We start from the raw sequence: 21,194 nt of genomic DNA, 5'->3' as shown, positions 1-21,194 counted from the left end.
ACATACTGTACATAAAGGCGTAGATGCATTCAGGGTTAATTTCTAATATTGTGTGACTTATGTCTTCTTTTTTAGTTATTATACAATAAATGTAAGTGATAGCATTACATTATATATATATATATAGCTATATATCAAGGCGGATTTTGGCAGTTAAGCGTAGCCAACACGTCTCAATCAACAACCAGTAGTGCACTGGCAGTCAGGAGGAGGTTGGTGTCCCTCGACAATTGTGTTACACAATCTTTTGGGTATATATTTGTATTACAATTTCCAACGACGCACATAATTATTATTGCCTTACATATGATTTAATTTTACTTTGTTTTTTTCAGATTCTCCAATGGCTTCAAGCTTGTCAAAACACAGAGGATGCCTCAACAAGGCCAATTCTTTCTCCTACGTGTGTGGGGACTTCACGACAGTTGCACAGCATCGAACCATCACTTCCCTCCTCAGAACTGCCTACTTTCATTATTTTGACTGTAAAATTGGTGATCAGGACAAATCTTGGGCTCCACACATCTGTTGTAAACCCTGCTACAATGGACTAACTGCTTGGTTTAATGGCAAGAAAACGGCTTTCAACTTTGCAGTCCCGATGGTTTGGAGAGAGCCATGAAGCCATGCAGATGATTGTTATTTTTGTCTAACAAATATAACTGGTTTTAATGCATCTTCTAGAAAAAAGATCAAATATCCCAACCTTCCATCTGCTATGAGACCTGTTCCCCATTCAGATGATCTTCCCAACACCTCCAGTAAATAAGGATCTTCTTTCCTCATCAGATGAAGAAATGCCTCCAAGGGAAGATTCTGCCAAGTCAATCTCTTCTGAAGATATTGACTCTTCTTATTCAGGAACAAGTGGCAACGAGCCACACTGGATCACGCAAGAAGACCTGAATGACCTTGCTCGTGATTTGTATCTGTCAAAACAGCAGTCAGAGCTCTTGGCTTCCGGCTTAAACAGTGGAACCTAGTCCAGGAAGATGTAAGGATCACCAGTTTCAGGAATCGGAACAAAGACCTTGCTTCATTTTTCGACATGGAAAACAAGTTGTGCTACTGCACAAATGTACCTGGCTTGTTCACTTTCCTTGGTTTGCCACATAATCCTTCAGACTGGCATCTTTTCATAGACTCTTCCAAGCGAAGTCTCAAGGCTGTGCTTCTGCACAAATGTACCTGGCTTGTTCACTTTCCTTGGTTTGCCACATAATCCTTCAGACTGGCGTCTTTTCATAGACTCTTCCAAGCGAAGTCTCAAGGCTGTGCTTCTGCACAAATGTACCTGGCTTGTTCACTTTCCTTGGTTTGCCACATAATCCTTCAGACTGGCGTCTTTTCATAGACTCTTCCAAGCGAAGTCTCAAGGCTGTGCTTCTGCACAAATGTACCTGGCTTGTTCACTTTCCTTGGTTTGTCACATAATCCTTCAGACTGGCGTCTTATCATAGACTCTTCCAAGGGAAGTCTCAAGGCTGTGCTTCTGCACAACGGGAATAAATATCCCAGCATACCCACTGCACACTCTGTCCATCTAAAGGAGTCCTATGACAATATGGAGCTTCTTTTAGAAACTGTTAAGTACCAGTGGAGTCTGTGTGGGGACCTCAAGGTCATTGTTCTTCTTATGGGTATGCAAGCGGGCTTCACAAAGTACTGTTGCTTTCTCTGTCTCTGGGATAGTCGAGCTGTATCCCAGCATTACAAGCAGAAAGACTGGGGTCTAGAAGCACTTTGGTTCCTGGCTAACACAGCGTCAAGGAGAATCCTCTGGTTGACATGAAGAAGGTGCTTCTTCCTCCTCTTCACATCAAGCTTGGTTTGATGAAGAATTTCGTGAAGGCATGGACAAAAATGGTGCTGCCTTCCAACACTTGTCTACTGTGTTCCCAGGTCTCAGTGCTGCTAAGCTCAAAGAGGGCATCTTTGTCGGACCTCAAATCCGAGAAGTGCTGAAGGATACTGATTTTGAGGAGCTTCTTACCTTAAAGGAACTGAGAGCATGGGAAGCATTTAAGTCAGTCTGTAGTGGCTTCCTTGGTAACACATGCATACCAAATTACCAAGCCTGTATTGAGAAGTTGCTAAAGACTTATGAGGATATGGGATCCCGAATGTCACTCAAAATTCATTTTCTCCATTCCCACCTCAACTTCTTCCCTCCAAACCTTGGAGCAGTGAGTGATGAGCACGGAGAAAGATTCCACCAAGACATTACGAAGATGGAGAGCAACTACCAAGGCAAGTGGAACCCCAGCATGATGGGAGACTTCTGCTGGATGCTCTTGTGTGACATCCCGGAGGCAAAATACACCAGATCACCTAAGAAAACACACTTCTAACTGTCTGCAGTACTATGAATTGTGTACATTGTGTCATCCAAGTATATTTATTCCGTTAATGTTCTTTATCTATCCTGTTTTATCTGTAATAAGCTGCTGCAGCTGTTGAAATAAGCACGTATATACTCGGTATATACTAAAATGAGACTATTTAAAAGCCAGAAAACTAGAGGCGATAGAGCAAAACTGTTTATAAATTTGAATTCAGCACACCCAAATTAGTAAAAAATACCTATTCACATTCTTGCCTCAGACAAAAAATATTTTTTTGTAAACCAGTGGAATCAGCGATAATTACTTAGCTTCTGTCCCCTCCACCTAACTAAGTAGCTTGAATATTCAATTAACTTTCTGTACTTTCCTAAGTAAGTAGTCATATTTATCAATAGTGCATCAAACCTTCTCTTGTTTTAATCAGTCACCAAGGCACCAAAATAATGAAATGAATTTCCTACAGTTTTACACATAACAGCAATCTGTTAATAATTTTCTAACAGTACATCTCCTGCTCAACTATATTTAATGTCTTTTCCAATCTGATATATCCTCTATGAGATTTCATGGTCACAATGAAGTGTAATGACTCGATATCTATAGATATAAATTAACTAGCCACATTTGTAAAGATGCTATAAGTTAACACCTGTAAAAGTTAAGTCAGCTAATTACACTAGTAAAGGTGCTCTGTTTTACCAGTAAATATAAATTAACTAGCCATATCAGGAAAGGTGCTACAACTGACACCTATAAATGTAAGCTGGATAGCCACATTAATAAAGGTGCTACAACTTGACACCTACAGATGTAACTTAATTAGCCACATCAGTAAAGGTGCTATAACTTGACACTTACAAATGTAAACTACCAATGTACATTAGTATACAAAACAGTTTATAATGTCTAAATAAGTAATCTTACCTCAAATAGCAAGTAATCATTTTCTGATTCAGAGTACATATGAGACATCTTGTACTTATTCTGACTAGAGACATCTATCTTGAAACCTGTCAACAAATAGCACACCTCACGAAACTCCTGGCTGGTCCTTCGAAAGGCATTTACCAACCTCTTATTTTTTAACTCTGCAGCAGTAAGCTGTTCCTTTAGACCTGCAAAATTAAAACCTTATGTCACCAAATTATGAAAGTCATTCAGATGTATGTATATACAAGGTTATATGATTCAAACATCTGTTTCCACTATGACAACGGTACTTGAAGATTAGTCTTTAATAGATTGCAGTAGCTTCTTCACAACAAACAAATACATATATAATTTTCAAGGTAAGGATAAACACACTTTTTCCAGAATTTAATTAACTCTCTGAATATGGTTTTGATCAATATGAGTGACCGCATGACCTCCTTGTACTTGTATAAAATATTTCTAGATTCAATACTTCTAATGTTCAATATAATATGGTTTTGATCAATATGAGTGACCGCATGACCTCCTTGTACTTGTATAAAATATTTCTAGATTCAATACTTCTAACGTTCAATATAATATGGTTTTGATCAATATGAGTGACCGCATGACCTCCTTGTACTTGTATAAAATATTTCTAGATTCAATACTTCTAACGTTCAATATATTGTTAACGTTCAATATATTGTGCATATCTTTATAAAATTTGGCAGCATTTCAGTTAATATTACAAGTCTTTAGCACACAAAAATAATATTTTTTTAGTGAACTATTTTTAAATAAAATAAGTTATAAATTTGCTCACAGATACATTGAGTATTTGGTTTAATTAGCCAGTGCACAGAGTAATTTTCATGTTAAAATTAAAAATACTTTTTCTCATTCCAAAAATCTCAGACTTCTTTTGTGACCTCCTAAATACATTTCAAACATTTTTTTAAGTAAAACATGATAGTTTATATGTTACTTTTTTTAATCTAACTCAAAATGGGATTGGTCAATGTGACCGACCTCATAACAGCAATAGAAAAAAATCTAAATTACACCTTTTTTTTTCTAGAATGATTTCATATTGTAATATGAAAACACATTCATTTATCCTAACTAGTTCTAAGTTCATAACATGATGTTCTAAAAACACATAGGTCCAAGAAGTCTTGATAAAGATGAAATAGAAACCCTACAACCTGAGCTCTTTCTGAAGGTGAACCTCTCTTCTTTAGGGATAAACTGGGAGTAATGGTGTGATTGAACAAGTGATATAAATAAAGGGTGTTTAGTGACATCATGGGGACCATCTGGTTTTCCAGGAATTGTTTATTTCTCTGTGTACTGTTGTGAGCATCTCTTTCTGGTGCAACATAGTTGATGGTGAGAGTTCATAACAGTATACATCTATTTGTAATTAAATTATATTGTTTTTTTACCCTTTAAATTTAGCTAACAACTAGCTGCCCCATTATAAGCTGTAAATCGCTTGGGGCATGTTCAACTCACATTATGTTACCAAGTTACATTAACCAAGAGCAACAACAACTAGTACAGACAGCTCATGTGAAACATTTTTATTATATTATTATTTTTATTTTACTTTACCTAATGATAACTAGCCTAAAAATATCCTTTTTTTTTGCTTTTATAATTATACATAAAGAATAAACAGGGAAAACAAGAAATTCAATACATATTCAAACTTTTTTCTCGCTTTTGGTTGTGGAAGAGACTTAACCCTAATTTTTTATACTACTCATAGTATTACAATTAAAAATTTTTATTAAATTAAATAATGCACTAAACTAAATAAACTAATAACACACTAAAAGTAGACAAATTCCCTTACCTCTCAAAAAAATTTTGGCTTTCAAACTATGCAACAAGAGCAGTTAAAAATTCATCCGTTAACTTTCTTATGGGAACTATGTTTGTACTCTGAGTGAAACTGGCATATAACAGTTCAGAACAAAATGTTATAGAACATATCATTTGATGGATGAAAACATTGAGTTTCTATTGGTAATAGGTAATACATTATTAAACAAAATAGTGAACTATTAGCAAATTATAAAAAACAGGTGGGTGTGGTAGGAGCAATCTGATTTTCTATTCAATAGCTCTATAACCAAACAAATTTGAATACTAATCAGTGACATTGAGAAAACCCACTTGTAGAGAAATATATATGCAAAAACAGCTCGTTTGGGTTGAGAAAATCAATAAGTTTCCTCCACAAACCGTAGAAAACATTATACGCACACACCTAGAGAGAAAGCAAAATCAACCAAGAAAAGTATATATATCTCTCGAATCAAAAAATCACGAAACCATATACTGCTGCATACCGTATATTCCCGACATCAGCAAACAAACAACCGACATTTGGCAAAAACTAGTAACAAAATATGACATTCCAGTTAATACCAAATTTATTCAAAAACCAGGCACAAAACTGAGGTCTATACTATGCAAAAACTACACTGACAAACACCACACCAACATTATTTATAAAATACAATGTGATAACTGCCACGACTTCTATATTGGAGAAACAAGTAGAAAAATGGAAACCAGATTCAAAGAACATAAAAAGTCACCTTCAGACGTTTTTGAACACTGCAAGTCAAATAAACACAACATAACCATAGAAAACACTCAAATATTGAATAAAGAAACAAACATAAACAAATGCAAAATTAAAGAAGCCTTACTTATACAACAACTTAAACCCAAAATAAACATTTTATCCGTTGTAATAAAATAACAACATTTTATGTAATATATGTAAATTACATATAGGAAATCCAATTTCCTGTGTTGGGTTTTATCTTAAATTGCAATAAATCATACAAAAATGATGAGTGGAACTAGGTGGTGAAAACCATATCTCTTGAAACATTCAAGTTCTATTCAATGGTGGAACTATGACAATCATAGTTATCAGTAAATATCAACTGACACTCCTGTACTATAACAATCATAGTAACATCAGTTATCAGTAAATATCAACTGACACTCCTTTATGTACTATGACAATCATAGTAACATCAGTTATCAGCAAATATCAACTGACACTCCTTTATGTACTATGACAATCATAGTAACATCAGTTATCAGTAAATATTAACTGACACTCCTTTATGTACTATGACAATCATAGTAACATCAGTTATCAGTAAATATCAACTGACACTCCTTTATGTCATCCCAATTTAAGTGATTAGACAAAACTAACTTTTCAAATAGTATACTTATAAAATTACCTTATGTATGTACAAAAGTTTGTTATAACATAATAATCTCTACAAGATTTACACTTGAATTTACAATACAACATCTTAAAATAAGTTCCATTTTATGTTCAGTACATAGTGCTAACGATGTTCCAAGTGTCTACAATAATCTACATAGGTAAGTTATTAGCTACCTTCTGCATCACTGCTTGGGTCATGTTTCTCCTGGCAAGGAAGAGAGCCACTGGTACTTGGTTTATCTTGAGTCAACTGTTCAAGCTTAGCTTTCAGTGTCATGTTCTCTTGACGCAAGTCGTCGATTCTTGTTTGGATGGCTAGGTCTAAAGGATTGTTTTTGAAATGAACAATCTTCATTTGGGAATGATCCTAAACCAAGTAAAAAACACACTCATTTATTTATTTATTCCAAAGAATAATCACAGAAAGTACTTAGATTAATATATGTATATACATACCAACATATCTATATATATTTGCACGCGCACACACACACACACACACACACACACAAAAGAAAACACTGAATATAAAACTTTTTCTACTTATTTTATTAATTTCTTCTACTGGTTTTGTGAGTTCAAAGGTCTTCATGAAATAAGTTTTACTGGGAATGTATAATAAAAGACACACAAATACTGCTTTTCAAATAAACACAAATACTGTTATTGAAATACACATACTTTCTAAGTGTACAAACATATAATACAGTTCATGTATAAATTAAGTATGCTACAAATGTTTAAAAATGAATCAAATTAGTCAATATATTTTTAAAATTAAAATCTCTAATTATGTTTCTTTTTATTATTATTATTATTACAGAAATACAATTTATTTACCCTATTATTTCATACTTTTTCTTTTCTGTAACTCTTAGTAACTGTTTCCATGGTTTCACAATTCCTACTGACTTTACAATCAATTACTCTTGTCCACTTTCTACTCTTTATTTGAAGTGGTGACAAGAAAAATGTATATAATATTTTTTTGTAATATAATCTTTTATGCTTAAAATTATGTTCCCATGAAAACACAGTTCTTTTAGAATTTTAAATTTTCTCAAGATATATTCATTAAAGTGTTTACTACCATATATCGGACTTTTATTCAGTATGTCTGAATGGAATTCATGTAACTTCATCAGTAATCTCAAATAATCTGTTTCACCAATACACAATTCATCGTAACCTACACATTTTAAGATATTTTACATTCCTATAATATCAATGAAATGAGCTATTAATACAAAAACAAGATGTTTGTTAATGTTTTGATAATGTAAATTACATATACATATAAACACATGTAGACAAAAACTTGTTTATCACCTCATTTCATTAGATCTTATTGTAATATGAATTACTAATATAAAAAAGGCAATTTCGAAAACATCTTGGATTTGGAAATGCAATTGTTGTACTCAGATTATTGATGAAGTTCCAGGACATTGGTTTTTTTTTTTTTTGAATTTTGTGCAAAGTTACACAAGGGCTATCTGCAATAGCTGTCCCTAATTTAGCAGTGTAAGACTAGGGGGAAGGCAGGTAGTCATCATTGCCCACCACCAACTTTGGGGCTACTCTTTTACCAAAAAAATAGTGGGACTGACTGTAACATTATAATGTCCCCACTGCTGAAAGAGCAAGCATGTTTGAGGTGACAGGGATTCAAACCAGTAACCCTCAGATTATGAGTTGAGTGCCTTAACCTGGTTAACCTGATCATGCCAGGTCAAGACTTTGGTGTGAAACATTTTTAATTAAGATACTTTAAGACTGTTTTAAATCATTCAAGTATTATAATATTAAATTTATAACTCTATTACCTACAATTTTAGTGGAAAGTTCATTTATTTTGTTAGCTGTGGTTGTATGGGACGGAAAGATCCTAGAACTGGGAACATTCAATTGTATAGCCAGTTACTGTGATACCGGGGAAAATGTTTACACTTAAAAAGTTCCATTTCATGATGAACTCTCTTTGTTCACCTGAAGATGACCTAAGAAGGTCAAACATTGTTGCTTTGTACTTCATTTTAATTAAAGTTTTAACACCCACACCAGCCGCCTTGAGAACACAAAGTTCCATTTCTTACTTAAAGTTGTGTTGGAAAGTCTAATTACTGTGTTACCTGTTGCACTGAAAGAGCTGCTCCTTCAGTCTGAGTACTGGCTTCAGATTTCTTGACTGGCTGCAGGTTGCCTAATAATTGCTCCCTTGCCTGGTTCAATTCAGCTTCTGTCTAAAATGTACAAGTTTAAATTATGATATTTAAAAATACTGATTTACACACAAAACACTTATTCTTATTATAACTCATTTATCAACTGAATATTTCAAACCTTTTGTATAAAACTGAAACCCGAAACTCGTATTTTTCAAACAGATCAGAACTACACAAGTTTCTACAGAGTACAAGTAGATGCTTTTAATTTATCAGTTTCATCAAACTGCGAATTAGAACTTAAACTGATATATTTATCTTTCTAACAAGTAGGGTTAATCAATCTGATAGACAACAAACCTGGTCTAATTTGACTCTATATTCTGCAAGAACTGATTCTAACCACAGAATTCTTTCCATTTGTGGTCCTACTGCAACTGTTACTTCACTCTCATAGGAATCAATAACTCGTTTATAACTGTCTCTTTCCTGTGTGTACAAAAACAGATCACCAATTTGGAATGGAAATTATAAACATTCAACAAATAATATAAAACCAATCATAAAACATAATTTTTAGTGGTATAAAAACTCTCACATATGTACAATTTCAGAGTCAACATGAAGAGTTTAATTACAAATGTTATAATCTAACATTATAAAATGTCTTTTCATCTAAAAGGCTCAACATTATAATTTTAAAACACCATTATATGACTCAGCACTGATTTTCAAACTAATAGGTATTAATAATTGGAAAAGCCTAAGTCTAATAATTTTTCCACATAAAATTAAACTTAATTTATACACAAACACATGCATACACAAATGCTTATAATACAACACGTAATCAAAAATATTCAAAATAAAAGATTTATAGTGATACAGAAACCACAGTACAATTACAATACCTTGGACACAAGCAACAGTTTCTTTTGTAACCTCTTGATCAGGTGATCTTGAAGCTGCAATTTTGTGTTTGTGTTTTCAAGATCATTTGTAAGTTTGGTAATCTTCTCATTTAACTGTAGCTTATTGTTTTCAAGCTCCTGTCTCCTGTTAAAAGTACATGTGGTGTTTTAAACGGTTCTTCAAAGTTAAAACATTAAACTTTCGTAGTAGTAAAACAAATATTTATAATTACTTCACTGTACTATAGCATTGTCAAATATTGTATTAATGAGAAAAATAATAATAAAAGTAGGCTATTTATATGCAAAAACGGCTCGTTTGGGCTGAGAAAACACTTTACATAGAAGAGCGAACAACGTTTCGACCTTCTTCGGTCATCGTCAGGTTCACAAAGAAAGAGGTAACTGACCGGAAGCTGACCACATGTTTGAAAGGGGTTGTGTAACTGTGTGTCGAAATGTAGAGGGCGGTATTAGATGTTTGAATATATAATTTTATTTATTATATTAATATAGGTATAAAGGCATTCCTTTATATATTGGTTTATTTTGGGTTTAAGTTGTTGTATAAGTAAGGCTTCTTTAATTTTACGTTTGTTTATGTTTGTTTCTTTATTTAGTATTTGAGTGTTTTCTATGGTTATGTTGTGTTTATTTGACTTGCAGTGTTAAAACGTGTGAAGGTGACTTTTTTATGTTCTTTGAATCTGGTTTCCATTTTTCTACTTGTTTCTCCAATATAGAAGTCATTGGCAGTTATCACATTGTAATTTATAAATAATGTTGGTGTGGTGTTTGTCAGTGTAGTTTTACATCATATAGACCTCAGATTTGTGCGGGTTTTGAATAAATTTGGTATTAATTGGAATGTCATATTTTGTTACTAATTTTTGCCAAATGTTGGTTATTTGTTTGCTGATGTCGGAATATATGGTATACAGCAGTATATGGTTTTGTGGTTTTTTTGATTCGTGAGCTGTATTTACTTTAGTTGGTTGATTTTGCTTTCTGTCTAGGTGTGTGCGTATAATGTTTTCTACGGTTTGTGGAGGAAACTTTGTTCGCTCTTCTATGTAAAGTGTTTTCTCAGCCCAAACGAGCCGTTTTTGCATATAAATTTCTCAACAAGTGGGTTTCTCGTCATCACTGATTATTATTTCATCACGGCGACTGTCTGAGAAGTGTAAGTTTTGTGTTTTTCTCAGTGTATTTGTACTTACCTGTTACCATTATGTCTGAACTAGCATACCGTTTACACCACTATTAACAGTACACGCTCACACGATCGTTAAGAAACTAAGGAACTTAAACCAACGAATTATTAATAGAAGAAATGACATTTATTTTATTCAACAATGTAGAAAGAACAACTAACCCCTAATTTTGTAAAGGTAAAACTTTCAAAAATTTTAATATATACACAAACATTATCAAAATTTACAGAAAAAACTACTGAAAGCCATGTTGAACACAAAATACAAAGAACTACATGACTTACAAAACAAAAAAATGAATCTAGACCATCAACTGGCATGCTGCATTAAACCAGAGATTAACGGACTTATACAACGAAACATAAACCAAATCAATACTAAAACGACAGAGACAAAAGATTTGCCACAACAAAAACTAGAAAAACTAAGATGCAAACAACAGAAAAGACACCAAAGCGACAAACCGTTGACTAACCTCATAATTAACAGATCCGACCGTCAATTAAACACAGACGAGATACATCTACTTAACAAAGGACTCAACTTAGCTATAGCACCTAGGTACATTCCAACCATAGAAATCAAAACATGTTTAGAAGACCTAGCCAGGAGACTTGTGATACTTTCTACAGAGAACAAAAACAAGGAAACAACCAAAACAACCAACAGAAAGAAGACAACTTAGATAATTTTATTGACATCCAACAGCCAACCTTCCCAGGTAAAATTACAAATTTATATTTTCCAGAAACACCTAAAACAACATCTTAAACGATTTTTTCAAAGAATTTTCTCACAAAACCATCAACATAATTTCACAAAACAGAAAACTGAAAAACAACCTTACAAAAGAGACATTAATTGCATAAAAACCTAAAACAAGACAAAACACATAAAAATTCTAAAAGCAGATAAAGGTAACGCTATAGTCATAATGAACACGAATGAATACATCCAAAAAATGAATAACATCCTATCAGACACGAACAAATTTAAACCAATACACACAAATCCAACAAAGACACACGAGAGGCCTTAACTGAACAAATTACTACTACAAATGAAAAAAGCCAACACAATTTCACAAACACTTTATTCCTACCTACGTTAAAACCGACTCACGCACACCGCAAATATATCACGGCATCCCCAAACCTCATAAACCAGATTGTCCATTACGACCAATAATGTCCACATATGAATCGTTTAATTACAACCTTGGTAAATACATAGCATGGGCATTCTCCAAATATGTAACATCAGCCAGCTCATTTATCAAAGACTCTTTTAATTTCAAGTCTAATCTAAATCAACTTAATCATAAAGCCTTAATGGCCAGTTTCGATGTTATATCCCTCTTTACAGAAGTTCCAACCACTGAAGCCTGCAAGATAGCCTTAGAACTCTATATCCGAGACCCTAACCCAACTATAGAAATTCCCAGTAACCAATTAGCAACCCTCATAGAATTCACCACGATAAAGACAAACTTCATGTTCAACAACCAAAACTATATACAAACAAACGGCCTAAGCATGGGCAACCCAGTATCACCAGTTCTAGCCAATATTTTTTATGACACAAGTTGAAACACAAGCAATTAACACAGCATTACATCCACCACTATACTGGTATAGATATGTAGATGACACGGTTGTGGGATTCAAATCTACAGAACACATACTTAATTTTTCAATCACATTAACTCTATACATCCCAACATCAACTTCACATGTGAACAGGAAGAAAACAATCAAATATCATTTCTTAACCTCAAAATTACAAGAACTGATACACAATTTCAAACAGAAATCCACCGAAAAATCACCCATACTGGACTATACATTCCTTGGGACTCAGCACATGAAACAAAACAAAACTCAACATACTAAGAAACCAAATAAACACAGCCATAAAACTATGCTCACCAGATAAAATTAACAATGAATTAGACAAAATAAAACAATACTTCACCAACATCAATAAGTTTCCTCCACAAACCGTAGAAAACATTATCGCACACACCTAGACAGAAAGCAAAATCAACCAACTAAAGTAAATACAGCTCACAGATCAAAACCACGAAACCATATACTGCTGTATACCATATATTCCGACATCAGCAAACAAATAACCAACATTTGGCAAAATTAGTAACAAAATATGACATTCCAATTAATACCAAATTTATTCAAAACCCAGCACAAAACTGAGGTCTATACTATGTAAAACTACACTGACAAACACCACACCAACATTATTTATAAAATACAATGTGATAACTGCCACGACTTCTATATTGAGAAACAAGTAGAAAAATGGAAACCAGATTCAAAGAACATAAAAAGTCACCTTCACACGTTTTCGAACACTGCAAGTCAAATAAACACAACATAACCATAGAAAACACTCAAATACTAAATAAAGAAACAAACATAAACAAACGTAAAATTAAAGAAGCCTTACTTATACAACAACTTAAACCCAAAATAAACCAATATAAAGGAACGCCTTTATACCTATATTAATATAATAAATAAAATTATATATTCAAACATCTAATACCGCCCTCTACATTTTAGACACACAGTTACACAACCCCTTTCAAACATGTGGTCAGCTTCCGGTCAGTTACCTCTTTCTTTGTGAACCTGACGATGACCGAAGAAGGTCGAAACGTTGTTCGCTCTTCTATGTAAAGTGTTTTCTCAGCCCAAACGAGCCGTTTTTGCATATAAATTTCTCAACAAGTGGGTTTCTCGTCATCACTGATTAAAAGTAGGCTATATTTTTCATTATAATTATGTTTTATTAAAAATTAATGTCTCTTCATATTTGATATCAACATGTTATATTACAGTAGCATTTGTATTAAACCTCATAAGGTAATGTGTCATACATAGAATTCCTGTGTGCCAGCCAATGAAATGGTTACAGCAAAAATATTCATGAACTGTAGATTAGTTACAGACATTTACCAATGAGACCAAAATTTGTTCACTGATCGTTTTTCATTTCATTTCATTTTAAAAACTGCTTAAACAATGTAGAACAGAAGCTGCAGTATAGTTTCATATTTTTGAAGAAAATGAAGTAACAAAATATTAACACTACATTTCTGTTATGTATCACTACTTGTGCCATCTTATACAGGGTTAACTTGTGGCACCACAACCATATAGAAATATACATGTAACAAGTTACACCAAAATCATAGTTAGAAAAGTGTGGCATCTTGCAAGAGTAGATAATTCACAAATACAAGAGTGGGTGGCATTCCACGTGCCCCGAGCAACAGTATGAAACATGATCAAGAAAGAACTCTTTCTGGAAATAAGTCCAGGAGAATATGGATTCACGAAGATAAAACGTCCAGTTACACTTTCCATTCATCCATTGCATGCCTCAAGCAACTGAAGAACGAAGTATTTATGCTTTTCTGTAAGAAGAAATACTGGTCTAGCTACCAGAAGGTAGGCCTAGAGATTTCTGTGAGATCTGTCTAAACAGACACTGGGACATTACTCTTCTTATAAACTGGGTGGATTATAGAAAGGATCCATGGAGAAATAGTTTGCTTTAGACATGATTGCCTTATAATAAAGCTTTTCACAATGAAAACTATGTTGCATGATTATTGTTGTCAAGATGACTTGTTGTCAGAAGAACCATGACTAGACATACTTACATAGACTGTAATGGTGTGGTAAGGTTCCAAAACTGTTTTAACCCAATACAAAGGGCAGTGTTCCTTGCACCTATCCAGTTTCAATGAAACTATGTACAACAATGGTTATTATAATTCCAAATTTAATAAATGCATTTTTGCAAAATTTTGAAGGCTTTTAGTAATTTTACAAGTATGTTGTAACAAAAATCAGAATTTCCAATGTCTCATATTTATCTGTGAATTCAATGAATTAAGCTCTGACTAGATAACATGCTCAGTAATTATCATGCTAAGAATGAAAATACTTTTTTGTATTTCACAACTCTCACATTTAACATGCATCATCTTGAGACACTTCTAAATAAATATCGTTTTTTTTTAAATCTTTATATTTTATCTGTTATTTTTTAAACATTTTTTTAAGTGTAATTGTAATTTTTGTAATTTTTTTAAGTGTAAAATAAAATGAAAAAAAAAAAACAACTACCCTTTCACTTTCTTCTAGGATGAATACATATTGTAACAGAAAATAACATACCATTTGTACTTCTTACTTAAAACTAAGTCTTTTCAACTTTTGGGTTCATTTAATTTTTTTGCTTTTTATCTGCACTCAGACCCCTCAGAAGAAGCCAAAGGTTAATTATCACAGTCAAACAACGGTGCATAAACAATTGATTCAATTATAAGCACACCAAGTTTGAATTATAAACATATCTCAAAACACAAAATGTGCCATAATATTGACTACCAAAATAACTTTTAAATATCTACTTCACCTATGTTTTCTCATCTACCCTGAAAAGTTGCTAATTTTTACATTGTACTTATTTTTACAAATAAAAGATATCTATATGAAACAAAACTGTTAACACTTACCCACCTGGACTGCTGCTTTTTGCTGTTAAATGTAAAATTTGTAATTCAAAACATTATTCATGAAATATAAAATGTCCTATAGTTACTACAAGTTAACCCACAGGTTGCTGATAAAGTTTGGTCCACCACCAGCAGTTGAATGAGAGTGTGCTATATACAATGTACAGTTCACAAAAACTCCTCACATGTTTAAAGCAGCTGAAGCCAAGAGATTAACTGGCTTTCTGACTAATAGGTTAAAAAAAAATCCATCAGTCACTCAAAACTCAACAAAAACAATCACACCTACAATCTGAGGTGAATTGTATACAAATGTGCATCGCAAAGAAATAACCTTCAGTAGATGCTTGAGGGGCACAACACTCTTCCTATTGTATATAAACATATATATAAAAGAAAAGCACATGGTATGGACAACTTCATTCAGTTATGACAACATGGAGGAAGCCTCAGTGGTACCTGTCACACTTTCATTTATGTCTCACTACTGTGAGAAGCTGAAAGCTTTATATAGACTTTCAAATAGTGATGGAATGTAAATATTTGTAGGATTTGATGTAAAGGATTTCATATTAACTCTTACAAGTTACTTTTGAATTCAACAATCAACTTACAGTGAGAAATTCCTCCTATGCTTCATCATTGTGTTGTTACTAATACAGGTTGTTGTTGATTTTAAAATGCAGATTATACACATATATAAGAATGATATATATCCTATGCTAACATGCAACATTTTTAATGCAAGACATGCCACTACCTGTGCACTCACCTGTATTCATTAAAAGAAGTTTATTTTTTAAATCTCTATCAAACCTCTTAGGAATAATTTCACTCAACCAATCTGTTAGTTTGTCATATGAAAATATTAAGTACCTTGGAGACCTGTACCAGTCTCTAGACAAACTAAACTAAATGAGGTGACATTGTGAGTGAAAGCAAATGTTTTCTTAGGAACTGTACAATTGATGCCTTTGTTTATTAGCATTTCTATCCATATAACAAATGTACGATCAGGGGATGATCAACTTTGTTGATACAAAAAAGTCAATGCAATGTACCTTTCCAGCAACACCGAAACAAAAACATATGGAAAATTATGTCCTCCCCAACCTGTAGTGCCTGAGTATTACAAACATTCCGAATACATGTTTCTGTTATTATTTTTTAAACGAGTGGCATGTTTCTCTAGATCATTCTTGACAAATAACTTCCAGTACTTCGTGAATACAAGACCCAGGTTGTTTTGTCCACACAGAAGTCCTCACCTAATTCACAGTTCAATCTATTTTATCCATGTTGGCTGACCCATAACTTCTAAGTTGGTTCAGTCAGACTATTAATGAATACTGATTAAATCCAACAGTCAACAAGGGATAAGCTGTTTATCTTCATGCCAACTAGGAGACTCCATCAACCTGTCACACCAGATATACCATGCCTGAGTCAGTCACAGACTTTAGTTTTGCTTCCAAGAAAAAGTATGTAACATGCACTTCAGATACAGATATGGTAAAACATACAAGTCATTTTAGAAGTTTCAGTGTCTGGAAAACAAAATTGTCAGAAACTTTGTAAAAAAACTAGATTTTAATATTTGGAAGTTGAGATTTTTTTTTTTTTTTATTTTACTCCCGGAAAACAAGAAATAACCTATCATTCCATTAGTTTTAATTTTGGCACCAATTGTGGCCAAGCCTTTTTTCCATCCTTCAGTTCTTTCTTTTTATGAAAAAAATATGAAGATATAAAAGGAATATAGATTAAGAATGAAAATCTGGACACATACTGATTTCCAACATTAATTGTGGGAAATTCTGTTTACTTTTGAGTGAACAAATTCTACATTACTCTCCTTCCAATTTCATATCATGCTTACAGTTATCATTAGCTGTTACATGTAATCTGAGGGTTAAGCAGATGTGAGAAATTAAGAATGGTCACTCTACTCACTTTCCATTCAACATGATTACTTCACTTTTCAACAAAGTCACATTCTTCTGTAGTTGTGAAATGTGCCTTGAAACTTGAGATGGGGATCTATTAAATAAGAAAAATTGTGTACCTTACATTTTTCAATTTCTATCTGCAACTTAAGTTAATATTTTTTTAATTACTGGTACACCAAAACAAACAGTTTATGATTTTACTGAATATCGCCAAGGCTCACTTAACACATTTATTTAATATAGCATTGCTGAGCCTAACTATCATCGAATATTAAACAAAGTAAAAGGCATAAAACCCAATAACTAAAGTATTTTAGAAAGTATACAGTTTATGATTTTACTGAATACTGCCATGGCTCACTGAACAGATTTATTTAATACAGCATTGCTAAGCCTAACTATCATCAAATACACTGCTGGACAAAATCTTAAGGCCAATGAATATAAAGAAAAAATATGCATTTTGCCTTGTTATACTCAACCACTTATTTGAGCAGAGCTTCGAAAGATGAAAATAAGAAAAGGAAAAATAAAAATAAAAACCTTTTTAGCATCTAATAGGGAAAACGTGAACACTATGAAATTAACCTAAATACTAGCTGGTCAATAGTTTAAGACCATACTGAAAATTTTCAGTTAATCAGTAAACAAGTAACAAAATTTAGTCATTTGTGTTCAAGCATTAGCATTGTCAACATCTCCCACTGACATCTCCTGTGTTACATTGGGTTATAACATGGCAAAGGCTAAAAAGTTGAAAGAGTCTGAACATGGCAGAATTGTCTAGCTTGAAAAGCAAGGTCTCTCTCAATGTGCCATCGCTGGTGAGATTGGGCATAATAAAACTGCTGTTGCAAATTTCTTAAAAAACCCTGAGGGATACAGAATGAAAATTTCAAGCGGTTGGCCCAAGAAAATTTTGCTGGCGTTGAGCAAAAGGATTTGACAGGTTGTCTGGCAAGACACCAGCCGATCATCAAACCAGATTAAAGCCCTTACAGACATAGAATGCAGCTCAAGAACAATAAGTCGACATCTGCGAGAGAAAGGCTTTAAAAACCATAAACGTTTTCAAAGACCACACCATAAAACGACTCTGTTAAACTTTGCTGAGAAGCACCAAACATGGGACATAGAAAAGTGGAAGAAGGTTTTGTTCTCTAATGAGAAAAAACTATAATCTGGATGGTCCAGATGGCTTCCAACATTGCTGGCACGATAAGGATATCCCACCGAAGACATTTTCTACATGACACAGTGTAGGAGGTTCCATCATGATCTGGAGTACTTTCTCCTTCCATGGAACAATGGAGCTTCAGGTCATACAGGGGTATCAAACAGCAGCTGGCTACATTGGCATGTTGGAGAAAGCATCCTTCTTGACTGAAGGCCCTTGTTTGTGTGGAAATGACCTAATCTTTCAGCAGGACAATGCTGCAATCCACACTGCCCGCAGGACAAAGGACTTTTTCATGGCAAATAATGTGATTCTTTTGGACCATCCAGCGTGTACACCCGAACTGAACTCAATTGAAAATTTTTGGGGATAGATGGCAAGGGAAGTCAACAGAAATGGTCATCAATTCCAAACAGTGCATGATCTTCATGAAGCCATCTTCACCACTTGAAATAGCATTCCAGCCAGCCTTCTGCAAATACTTATATTGACCATGCCAAAGCAAGTGCTTGAAGTTATTCATAATGATGGCCGTATAACTCACTACTGAGACCTCTTGTTGAACATTTCCTACCCTGTTTAGGACTTCCGTTTGGTATGGTCTTAAACTTTTGACCAGCTAGTGTTTAGGCTAATTTCACAGAGTTCACATTTTCCCTATTAAATGCTAAAAAAGTTTTTTATTTTTATTTTCCCTTTTCTTAGTTTCATCTTTTGAAGCTCTGCTCAAATAAGTGGTTGATTCTAACAATACAAAATACACATTTTTTCTTTATGTTCATTGGCCTTAAGGTTTTGGCCAGCAGTATATTAAACAAAGTAAAAGACATAAAACCCAACAGCTAAAGTATTTTAGAAAGTAAATCTTCATTACTGTTGTTGTGCATGTAACTGATGACATAAGAACACCTATACCTTTACTATACCAATCTTATTTCATTCAACTTCTTGAGCCCTGGTACTAATTGAAAGGCCATGCTGGCACTGGGTATGGCAGATATTATATGTTTAACATGTTCTTTGTTTTTACTAAAACGTTCTTAGAATTACAATTAACTCATGAAGAAGAAAGATTTTAATATGTGAAAATGTTCATGCTACTTAGATGTTCTTTTTACCTGTGATCTGACATGTTTATCAAGTACCACAAGTGAACATGAGTACTAAATTCTAATTAAATATACAGACAGAAAAATGTATTTAAATTATTCACTAGTCTTTTGGGATATAAAACTATTCCTCTGATAATTAGTTTCACATTACTTCTACTGTTTAGAAAGTATTTTTCAACATTTTATTCATACTTCAAACTAATAACTGTTAAAGATAACGACACGACTACCAATTTATCCATAAGAAACATGATCATGTTGATCATAACAAAGTGTATAAGCAAACATGAGATCCCATCAAAATGATTTAAATTTAAGTTATAGTATACCGTGGAAAGCAATAAGAAAAAGACAATATAACTTTTGACTAAATATTTTGTAATGTAACTTGTTACAACTGAGAATAACATTTTTAAGGAATGTTTATAGTTTTCACTTCTCTTTCTCTTTATATATAACTTATTTTTTATTTTTATCTTTTTCTTATTTTAACTTGGGAAAGCAGTCACTTTCCCACAACTGTCTGCAGGCAGTGAAAGGTGATATAGATGTGGGACATTGCTGGCTTGATCACCCACATCTCACTCTTCTAATTTGTATTTATTTTGATTATTTATTATTATTCATGAATTTCTTTATGTGAGACAGTCGACCAAAACTACCTAGGATACATTTATATCCCAAATTTCTCTGTTAAAACTGATAGACTTGTTTTAAAACTGATAGACGGTGTACCCCCACTGCAATGTGAGTCCTACTTCTTCAGTCACCTCCATAACCTAGGATATATTTTACAATCCCATGTTGTATCTTGTACTCTAAAATGTTTGTATTTTGTTTAATTTTTATGTGTTTTGCTTTAGCTTAAAAAATTATGGTTAAAACTAAGGGAAAGAAAGGTTTAAAACAATGGTGCATCAAAGTGTTAACTCTCTTTTACCTGGAAATACAGTTACACAGCTAAATAAAAGCTTCAAACCATATTTACAACAGAAGCTACATCAGAATTACATGGTTTCACAGGAATCCTTGTCACTTTCCAAGCTCTTCCACTGGTGAAGTTGGGAAGTTAAACTGACATTTTCTTCCTGGATCCTGGTAAGTTGTATTTTCATTGATTCAAAATCTTGCTGTTGCTTCTGGAAATCTTCCAGTTTTTCATGGAGTAGAATGCTGTTGGTTTTTAATTCCCTGTCACAAAACAAGCAGAACAAGACATGGTTTAATGTTTGATACAGTATCACACCATGAAATTAATTTTTCATATTTAAAATGAATAATTTCACAATTAAACATTCTACCAGCACTACTGTTTTGATACGTTTCCAAGAGCTAAACAAATTAGCCTAAAAAATATCTAGCTTCCATTTACAATCATTGAATCAGCAAGTATAATATAAATAGTTCATAATATGGAATATAATATTTTCATTAAAGATAATTTCTGAGAACCCATTTTATCAAACTAAATAAGGATGTATATAGACTTTTTATAGAAATAAGGTTCTTCTTAACTTTCAGCTACTGTATACTACATGAATACATAAAACAGCAACATCTGTAAAAGCTCATATATGAAATATGAATATTTA

At 33.2% G+C, this 21,194-nt stretch overlaps 1 protein-coding gene across 2 annotated transcripts in view; it reads right to left on the bottom strand.

Moving 5' to 3' along the window:
- The window catches only part of LOC143240595 (mitotic spindle assembly checkpoint protein MAD1-like), a 46,245-nt gene that overhangs the window by 2,964 nt on the left and 22,087 nt on the right, over positions 1 to 21,194 (bottom strand). For both annotated transcript variants that reach the window (XM_076483303.1, XM_076483302.1), the window contains 7 exons: positions 20,614 to 20,793; positions 17,318 to 17,404; positions 9,602 to 9,746; positions 9,051 to 9,179; positions 8,658 to 8,768; positions 6,700 to 6,892; positions 3,270 to 3,460 (listed from right to left, as the gene is read on the bottom strand). In XM_076483303.1, coding sequence (XP_076339418.1) covers positions 3,270 to 3,460; positions 6,700 to 6,892; positions 8,658 to 8,768; positions 9,051 to 9,179; positions 9,602 to 9,746; positions 17,318 to 17,404; positions 20,614 to 20,793 — 1,036 coding nt within the window. The remainder of the gene's footprint in view (positions 1 to 3,269; positions 3,461 to 6,699; positions 6,893 to 8,657; positions 8,769 to 9,050; positions 9,180 to 9,601; positions 9,747 to 17,317; positions 17,405 to 20,613; positions 20,794 to 21,194) is intronic.

Source organism: Tachypleus tridentatus, chromosome 13 (genome assembly GCF_004210375.1).
Source record: "Tachypleus tridentatus isolate NWPU-2018 chromosome 13, ASM421037v1, whole genome shotgun sequence".
In the NCBI taxonomy this organism is placed as follows: domain Eukaryota; kingdom Metazoa; phylum Arthropoda; class Merostomata; order Xiphosura; family Limulidae; genus Tachypleus; species Tachypleus tridentatus.
This window is presented reverse-complemented; position numbering and strand designations above follow the sequence as displayed.